Source organism: Sinocyclocheilus rhinocerous, unplaced genomic scaffold (genome assembly GCF_001515625.1).
Source record: "Sinocyclocheilus rhinocerous isolate Xijiao unplaced genomic scaffold, SAMN03320098_v1.1 scaffold1243, whole genome shotgun sequence".
Classification (NCBI taxonomy): domain Eukaryota; kingdom Metazoa; phylum Chordata; class Actinopteri; order Cypriniformes; family Cyprinidae; genus Sinocyclocheilus; species Sinocyclocheilus rhinocerous.
In genome coordinates, this window is record NW_015626033.1 from 134,547 (window position 1) to 144,982 (window position 10,436).

Below are 10,436 nucleotides of genomic sequence, written 5' to 3' on the forward strand. Positions count from 1 at the left end.
GTTTTCATATGCGTTTGGCCAATCAATGTCTACTTATGTCACGATTAGTACCAGTTGTGCTGGTTAGACCCTGCTCCGGAGTAGGAGCTAATTTGGTTCTCGAAAAAGGCAGTCCGGTACTAAAATCGCACCCAGTTCCGGCGGTGCGAAAACGCCAAAAAGTGGGTAGTTCCACAATTAGTTCTGGTACTATGAAAAGGTTCCCGCGGTGCGAAAGGCCCTATACTTGCATTTGCGAGAAAAAAGTCCGAATTTTAATTTTTTTCGAGAACTTTTGAGTTTTTCTCACAATTTTTCTCTGTTTTTCTCACAAAATTGTGAGTTTTTCTCTCAGTTTTTCTCGCAATTCTGACTTTATTTCTCTCAATTGTTTATATCATGCAATTCTGAGAAAAAAAAGTCAGAATTGTGATGTTATATCTCGCAATTCTGACTTTATAACTTGCAATTGCAAGTTTATATCTCACTATTCTGAGAAAAAAAGTCAGAATTGCGAGTTTGTATCATGCAATCCCGAGAAAAAAAGTCAGAATTGTGAAATAAAAAGTCGCAATAACCTTTTAAAAAAATCTTTATTCAGTGGCGGAAACGGGCTTCCATATAAAACAGTTGTGATGCTGAGTATTTTCGAAACATATAGGCCTAAACATTTTTTATTTTAAAAACTACATTATTTTTGAAAGAAAGAACAGCATTTATTTGAAATAGAACTTTTTGGAACACATTTGATTAATGTAATGCATTCTTGCGGAGTAAAATTATGAGTTTTGTTAAAGAAAATGTATTGACCCCTAAATTTTGAACATTAGTGTAATTAATCAACATTCTCACATCATTTGATTCTCATTTGATTCTCACATTTTATAGATTTACCAAGCCAAAGCTAAATCTTTCCAAGACTTGCTTAAAGGCACAATATGTAATTTTCGCCGCTAGAGGGCGCGTATTCAAAATAAACAAATAGACAAAGGCGTAGTTTGATGACGCCGTGACTGAGTGTGGAATCATGGGAGCACTATGTAACCTTTTCTGTGTTCAAAATTTGCAAAATGTAAATAATGAGTGAGTACATCATCATGAATTCATCTTCCAAACCGCGTTTTTGTCTTATTCCGAATCACTACGGTTCTCAACGGGGGTACCAAAAAGTTCGGAAGGCGAAACTGGAGCATCAAGACGAAAACCCCTCTCTTTCTTCCTGATATCTGCCAGGTTCACCCACAGATGTCTCTCCGTCACTACCATAGCCGCCATGGATCTGCCCATAGCAGAGGCGGCCTGCTTAGTAGCACGGAGAGCGAGATCTTAGAGGACCCCTAGAGGACGCAGTTCGAAGTTCCCTTGAAAAGGAACTTAGAGAAGTAGCTCTGGTTGGAATGTTCTTCCGCGGGATGTGTGCAGTTCTGTTTATTAATCGCTAGAGCGCCAAAAGTTACATAGTGCTGCTTTAAGTACACCTAAACTGGGATTCACAGTTTTAGAGGAAATCACTTGTCATATCATAATATTAACAGACTAAGTAAAAAGGGATTTGCACTACAAACCCTAACATTTCATCTCTCTGTGTCTGGGTAACACACACAGACACACTCAGATGCACTAAGCGGGAGTATGCTGACAGGATCTGTCACCAAGTGCGGCTCTAGAATGCAGCTCTCCCCGTGGAGGAAAACAAACTCTTTTCCTTCTGCATAGCCTCAGACATACACACGCACACTTGAGCCCACTTTAATGCGTGCATGAGCGGACATGGAAATGACTGCAGGGCATTTAGATGATCAGCAGATTGTGGCGACTAATATAAATAACAGATTCTGTTTTGTTTTTTTTTCTCAAGAGGAGCTCAGCATTCAGACAGCCAGACATCTTAGTTGGGACTCACACCTGATTTTGTCTGAGTATTTAATACACACTCTCTTTAGATAGATTGTGTTGTGTAATATAGTGGGTTTAGGAGTAAGTATTGTCGTGTTCTATAGCACCTCCTGCTGGATGACAGTGGAAATCTCTCATCTGTTTACTATATTTTGATGCCTCAATGGCCGCCTCAATTCTAGTTTAGGGATTTAAGAAAGTTGTATTTATTATTATTATTATTATTATTATTTTAATCTTTACCTTTTTTGTCTGGTTCTGTCTAATTTTGGCTCAAATTGTCACAAATGTACACTGTAACAAAGATGTTTGAACTTAGCTAATGTAAACTTTTTTAACAGACAGATGAAGACATGTACACTACAGTTCAAAAGTTTGTGATCAGTAATTGTGTGTGTGTGTGTGTTTGTTTTTTAAAGAAAAAACTTTTATTCTGCAAGGATTATATTTACAATGTAACAAAATATTTCTAATTCAAATAAATGCTGTTCTTTTGAACTTTCTATTCATCAAAGTAACCTGACAAAAAAATATCAGTTTGTACAAAAATATTAGGCAGCACAGCTGTTTTCAAAATTGATGATAAGAAATGTTTCTTGAGCAGCAATATGAGAATGATTTCTAAAGGATCATGTGACACTGAAGACGGATGAAAATTCAGCTTTAGCATCACAGGAATAAATTACATTTTAAAAAATATTAAAATTTTTACATTTAAAATTTCGTAATATTACTGTTTTTGCTATATTTGATGAAATAAAAATCAGTCACTTTATTTTAAGGTCCAATTCTCGCTATTAACAAAACATTAACTATGACTTTTGCCTCAAACTACTCATTTGCTGCTTATTAATAGTTGTTAATAGTTATTAATGGTAATGCAGAATATGTGCTTTATAAATACTAATAAACAGCCAATATGTTATTAATAGGCATGCTAATAAGCAACTAGTTAATAGTAAGAAATTTTCCCTATACTAAAGTGTTCTTACCAACCCCTAAACTTTCACACAGTATTTATATATGCACTAACACTAATACTAAGTAAAAATTCTATACATTGAATTAAAAAGAAATAATATGCAATTAGAAATATATATATGCTTGATAAATTTTCAAAATTCAGTCGCCATTAGCAGCTGTGGACAGAAGGTTATTTTGAGCCTCGTTTTTAGTGAACACACACACACACACACACACACACACACACATACTGAAGAGAGTGTGAGTAAAAATCCTATTTTGTGTGAAACTGAAGCTGTTGTTCAGCGAAGCGTGATTAAAGCCACACACGCTCTGTTCTGACCCACTGAAGTAGTGAATGAATGACAGGATGTCTAGCCAATCAGAGATCTGACTCTTTAGCTGCAAGTCAAACTTCCACAGATGAATTTACAATTAGCAAAAGTGATTAAAAATATATTTTAAGTGCTCAGTTTTTAATAGTCCCTTGATGTAACTGACATTCACCCAGCCAGAACCGCCTGAACGCATATTCCTCTTAAAGCTTCTGTCTATGTAAATGAGGGCGAGGCCCCTTTGCATTAGCGGTTCAGTTAGCGTGAGAGCATTAGCTGTGGAAATCAGACGTTCCCTCTCAGCAGCAAAGCGATTTTTCCCCCTGATTGTGATTGATCTGTATTATGTATCGCGGCCTTGAGTGGGATCCTGACTTAGTAGACTGTGTGTGTGTGTGTGTGTGTGTGTGTGTGTGTATGTGTGTGTAGTGACAAAGTTACTTATAGTTAATAGAATGTCTAAAGTGGACTATCGAAATAAAGTGTAACCGAAAATATTTTGCTAGCCTAAGTGTTATAATGTTATGTTTGTTCTAGGTGGTGGAGCTGATCTCCAGTGCAATTGGAGATGTGGTGCAAGGAATCTATCACGAGAGCTCCACTTCTGCAGAGGTAAGAGACGTTCAGCCCACTGCATTTACCACATATAGCCACCAGTGGCATTATGTGGGAAACAAACTGTATTGACAAAAAAAAAAAAAGTTTCTTGAGCACTAAATCCGCATTTTACAATTTCTGAAGGATCATGTGACACTGAAGACTGGAGCAAACGCTCCTGAAAATTCAGCTTTGCCATCACATTAATAAATTCTATTTTAAAATATATAAAAGTTGTAGTAATATTTCACAATATTTTACTGTATTTTTATTCAAATAAATGCAGCCTTGGAGAGCATTGCAGACTTCCTTCAAAAACATTACAGAACAGTAAATTGTCTGTTTATGAAACATTGTCTTTTATTATATTCCCATTATGTCACCTATTTTATAAAAGCAACCGCTCAAAGTCATGTAAATTACTGTAAAGCACAACCTCTCTGGTTTATTGCTTTAATAAACACGTGCCATCTATGAGACGTAAAATGTGTCATTGCTAAGATTAAGCTTTCAAAACAGAGCTAAGACTGGACAAGCAAAACATCTCCAAACAAGCGAAACACAGACTGACTTAAAACATCTGCAAACTGCTCACAGTAAATAATGAATGACAAAGTTTCCTGTGTGAGGAGAGCAGGAGGAGGAAAAGTGATGGAGAAGGCCACGTTTATGTGAGAGAAAAAGGGAGAGAGAGAGAGAGAGATTCAAGTTTCTTTTACCCTTTTTAGAGGAGACGTTTCCGAGCAGATGTCTGCATCACCTTCCCTCCTTCAGTTTCACCAACCCCCTACCGCCATACCACCATTTCATTTTTCTTTTTTATTCTCTTGTTTGGTTTAAAGTGGCATCCTTAAATTTTCTAGAAACATTCTGCTTGCTTGGGAATTGAACAGTCTCAATGTTTTCTATACATTTTCTGTGCTTTTGAGGTATGTTTATGATCTATTTTATCTCCCCAAATAATCTCGAAAAACAACACCTTTCAAAAAATTGAGGTTGGTAAGACTTTTTTTTATGTTTTTGAGTGTATTCTTTTATGCTCACAAGACAACATTTATTTGATAAAAATACAACAAAAACAGTAATATTGTGACATATTGGCATTTTAAATAACTCTTTTCTAGTTTAATATATTTTATGATGTTTTTAATTTATTTGATGGCAAAGCTGAATTTTCATTACTCCGAAGACATTTCTTATTATCAATGTTGAAAACAGTTGTACTGCTTAGTATATTTGTGGAAACAAAATAATTTATTTGGAATATAAATCTTTTATAAATATCTTGACTGTCACTGATCAATTTTGATCTATTTAATGCATCTTTGTCTATTAAGTAAATATTTCTTTCAAAAAAACAAAACTTAATGACCCCAAGCTTTTAAAGAATAATGTACATACCAGTATTTATAATACACTAATGCTTATTTAATTGAGTTTTTCTGTATTCTGAAGGAGGGCAGTCTAACAGTTGCATCCTGGGAAGACCAGACATTCCTGTCCCATGGTGCTTTGCTTGCCAAGAGTTGTCAGGCAGCGATGAAGCTGGCCAGACATGGTAATGAGGCTCAGAATTTGGCTTTTCAGTACGGAAATCACCTCGCTCTGGGACACAAGGTGTGTACGCACAGTCACACAAGTGCATTGTGGGCACAAGCTGTTTGTCTGTATGCTGTCTTATCAAGTTACATTCTTTTGTGTAGAAAGCTCATTTAAAAAAATGTGTGTGATATATGTGTGTTTTGTAGCTGAACTCTGATCTACAGCCGTTCGTGAAGAGCGGGTCAGAACCGTCTGTGTTTAGTTTGGACTCGGCTCCTGTAGTCTTCCACAGACAGATCGTTGGACCTGAGAGATGGCGGCACCAGCTAAAACAGGTACCAGACATCCATATCAGAACACTTGCAGCTGTGTGATCTGTAAAATAACCTGGTGAATCTCACCTACTGAATTTCACTACAAAATGTAAAAAAAAAAAAATAATTAAATTGATGCTGAAAATACAGCTTTGCCATCTCAAGAATACATTACATTATAATAAATATTTAAAATACAATAGAATATATTAAATAGAAAATAGTTATTTTAAATTGTAGCAATATTTCACAAAATTACTGCTTTTACGGCATTTTTGATCAAATAAATACAGCCTTGGTAAACATAATATGCTTCTTTCAAAAACATAACCAACCCAAACTTTTGAACTGTAGTGTGTAGTGCCATGGTGCATAAATATTTTCCAATTTTAATATAATCAAAAAAGTCATATATGTGAGCTATGTGATGTCTCAAGGCAGCTAGCAGACAGTTAAGCCAGTTTTACTGTATTATGTTTGATATTCATTTCAGTATTTATCATTAATTGAAGTGATTCAATAAGATTTTAGCCTCTAGACTGGTAGCAAAACACCATTACGGTTCAGATTTCATTGTGTCAGTATGACGTTCTCTGGATTCACATTTTTCTCTCTTCATTTCAGGTTCAGAATATGGCTAGACAGATTGATTACACAAAGGTAAGCGACTCCTGTTTTTTGATTAAGGGAGAGGGAAAACAAAGTAACGAGTGCCTCATTTTAGTGTCTACTTATTCAGACAACTTGTGTTTCACTGTAAAAGTGACTAAATCAATTGATGATTTTCATTTAGCCAATGAAAAAGTGAGATTGTCTATCGAATTCAAGAGAAATCAATCCTCCTGGTCAAACCACTAATCAATGATTTCAGCCACAATCCTTCTGATGAAACATTCATACATTTATGATACAAATCGATTCCCCAGGAGTCACGAAATCATTCCCAGGATCCCAGTGTGTATGTGGATGTTTACAAACAAACAGAAATAGAAGTTAATTCATGTATGAGAAATAAATTTGAAGTTGTTCATGCTTATTTAAATATATATTTTTATAAGATGGCGAAACCTTAAATCGCCTATTAATATGACAAAAAACAGTCTCCAGGAAAATAACTTAATAAATATACTAAATAATATCTTGATGAAAGTCTAAAACAGGCAAACAAAAAGGGTTAGGGAATAGAAAATATCATTAGCTTAGTATCAGTGTTATTTATCTTGATTCAGTTTATATTTTCTGTTTTCATTTTAATTTTAGTTAAAGTTTTTGTAATTTTGTTGTGTTTTTGTAATTTGTATAAATTTTTTTATATATGTCCATATATTTTTTTTTTAGTTTTTAATTATTTTTTAATACATCAAGTTAAACTAAATTAAAATGAGAAATATTGCCTTAACAATTAGCTGAAATGAAAAATTAAACTATTTTATTTCAAGTAACAAGGTTTTTTAATGGTTTTAATTTTAGTTTCAGTTTTAGTTAACTATAACAACTCTGCTCAGTATAAAAACAGTAGAAGGAAATTACTAAATTTATGTGCGTAAGTTAATGTAATCAAGTGTGAATCTGAGGCATACTAAATAAAAATTTAAGAATCGGTCACTGAAAAACCCACGTTGATCGACTAGTGCTGTGAATATTGGTGGTATCAGCCCTGAGTGAGCCGATAGGAGGTGTTTGTTCTCTGTAACTGATAGCAAGTTCAGAAATTTGATTTCCAAAGTCAGAAGGAGAAGAAAGACAGAAAGAAAGAAGGGAGACAGTTAGAGGCGGTGGGGAGGGGGCAGGAAGAGGAGGAGGGCACAAGCAGCTCGGGTCGCCGTAGAAACAGGATATTAGGGGATAGAGTGGCAGGTTTATTTGTAGAGGAGACAGAGAGAGCAAAGCTGTTTAGCATATTGAAGTCAAAGAAAACTGTGGCTATAGAAACAAGAGAAATCAGAGAAATCAGTTGATGTCATCATCTACCTTTCCCACATCCACGTCTCTCTCCGTCTCCTTGTTTTTGGCTTTCTCTCACGCACATTAGTGAAAGCAGGTCTCTTCTGCTGTTTTTAACTCGAGGCCCCCAAGGGCTTCTTAGCACAACACATCCCAGAATTCATTTGGCAAAATGGCCTCCAGCAAAACATGTTTGTTTGTGACAGTGGAGGACTACAAGACCATTTGAGTGAGGAAGAGTGTGGAATACTCTGGGTTTTCATTTAATAATAATTTATATGTTTAAAAATATATTATGTATATTTTTTATTATTGTGATATTTTGGTATGTTACTTACGACATATTGATCATATATTTTTAATAATATATTGATAATATAGATCAATTGCTGTTCAAAAGTTTATGGCCCATAAGATTTTATTGAAAGAAATTAATACTTTTAGTCAATAAGGATGCATTAAATTGATCAAAAGTGACTTTGAAGACATTAGTAACTTACATTATTAAAAAAAACATGAAAAATGCTGTTCTTTTAACTTTCTATTCATAATAGAATCTTTAAAAAAAATCACAATTTACACAAAAACATTAAGCAGAATTAAAAACATCAAAATATCTTACTGACCCCAAACTTTTGAATATTAGTGTATTCTTTTAAATAATAGATTATATTTGTTAACATTAGTTTATGCAAAAGGTATCATGAACTAACACTGAACAACATTTTTACACTGTTTATTAATCCAAGTTAATCTTAATTTATAAATGTATTATTGCTCAGTTCATTTATGTTCACACATATATTAACTCATTTTAATTTATATATTTTGAAATATTAAAAATGTTTTACTGTATGTACAAATTAACATTTAACCAAGATGCTGTAGAAGTATTTATTGTTTGTTATTGATGCCAATCACATTATTATACCTTATTATAGTGTTACTATCATTTGTTTTGCAAGCAAACCCTGTTAATCTGTAGAAATTGCCTGTTTTAAATGGTTCCTTGCCTCTAAATTTGGTTAAAAGAATATTACATTTGCTACATCAGTTTCATCAGTTTGATGGAGTGATATTAAAATGTTTCCTCATTCTTGCGTGTTCTCCAGCTCCGGGGCCTGATAAAGATGGAAAGAGGCGTGAGCCAGGCGCTTGACCTGTGCAGTTACCACGGCAACAAGGCCTTAGAGGCCGTGAAGTGCTTCCCACCCTCAGAAGCTCGGTCAGCACTGGAAAACATGGCGTGCGCGGTCACCAAGTTCTGAAGGTGGTTTCAATCTGGATGTATATATGAATCCAATTTCGTTTGATGCAGTTGATTAATGCTGGAGGTTGATCATGATTTTTTGGGGTGCTGTTTTAAGAGGACTTACTTTGGAGTGTTTGCGGTTCCCACCTGCTCTACAGATGATGATTTTTATGTGGAACTGATTGAGTCGCACACAGTCGAGTTTACCGGACTCATACACACTCTATGCATTTAGCCAACAAATCAGCTTTATCTTTTAAAATAAAATGAGATGTCTTTTTGAAAAAAATCAATGTCTCTCTTTATTCTAAAATTTCTACGATTCCCTGAAGTATTTAACAGAAGTCAGTATTTCTATACACCACTTTAAAGAAGACAAACAAACATTATTGATATCACTGTAATATAGAGAAACCATAGAGAACCGTATTGGTATTATAGGGGGTGGCATTAACCAAAATATTTGTCCGAAAACCAATGACAATTTGTGAGTGTGTTTGTGTGTGTGTGTTGTGGGTGCCCGGGGTGCTCCAGCAGCAGTGTTGGCAGTAATAATTAATGAGGTGAGTGTGTGACCTGAGTGAATGGGCAGGAAATGCTGCAGTATTGATCAGCTCAGCGAGAGGACTGGCGCGCGCCTGGGCAGCCTGCGGTTTCCCGGGTGACCACTGGGGGGGCGACTAGGGTGTGAAGTGGGACGTAGGTGAGTGACGGTCACTGCCGACAGCCGCCGGGCCACACACACACACACACACACACACACACACTTGAATTGCTTGAAGGACAGAAAGGGAAGAACATGCATGCAGGAACATCAGTAGCTCAGAGTTCCTCCCATGTCTCTCTCTGGCCTCGGATATGTAGGCAGGATATTACACTAAGTTTGCTTGGTAGAAGCGGGACAGCCCTCTGGTCATACATGAAAAATTCATTTTGGCCTCAAGCAGACCTGAGAAAACTCCCCATGAAAACCTACGAAGACACAACACCTGTCAGAGGCAAACTTTTGTGCTGTCTTGCCCTGATCAGACTTTTGTTCAGACTTTATTATTAGTGTCACTGTGATCTGAATTCCTTATCACAGATCCAAATATCAAACTAAGCACAGAAGAACAGTATGAAAGGTCATGAGAGGTCTTTTGATCTTTTGTTTTAAGGAGATTGTTGGTTTGGGGTCTCTATACCTCTTGAGATTGTTCGAATCACTATTTAATTAGTTGTGTGGAAGCTTGCTGCATTTAATCAGTCGTAGCTAACACTTCACAGACTGGAAGAAATCAATGTATTATTGAATTTTCTGGCAATTTTCGTTAGTTGATCATTGCCAACTTAGTTTGTTACCTGTCTTTCAGTGACCTGGCTTGAAAGACAAGCCCAAAATAAGCAACCCAGTCTGAAAAACTAAGCCCAAAACAGATGACCCCTGGTTGTATTATTTAAGAAAAGTCTTATTGTTTCATCAAAAGCAGCTTGTAATGGCATAAAGACGCTGCAATCAAATTATTTAAATATCAAAATAGACTGGTAAAAGAAGTGCCAGTCAGTATGTGGGAACAGACAGAGAAACATTGTCACACACAAAATAATGATTAAGTCGTCATATGTTTTGTTCTA

At 35.6% G+C, this 10,436-nt stretch overlaps 1 protein-coding gene across 1 annotated transcript in view; it reads left to right on the top strand.

The window, feature by feature from the left end:
• The window catches only part of LOC107706935 (decaprenyl-diphosphate synthase subunit 2-like), a 33,755-nt gene extending 24,644 nt beyond the window's left edge, over positions 1-9,111 (top strand). Inside the window, exons 5-9 of the mRNA XM_016510793.1 lie at positions 3,711-3,785; positions 5,226-5,387; positions 5,519-5,647; positions 6,251-6,286; positions 8,683-9,111. Coding sequence (XP_016366279.1) covers positions 3,711-3,785; positions 5,226-5,387; positions 5,519-5,647; positions 6,251-6,286; positions 8,683-8,838 — 558 coding nt within the window. The 3' untranslated portion in view covers positions 8,839-9,111. The remainder of the gene's footprint in view (positions 1-3,710; positions 3,786-5,225; positions 5,388-5,518; positions 5,648-6,250; positions 6,287-8,682) is intronic.
• Positions 9,112-10,436: the final 1,325 nt, after the last annotated feature.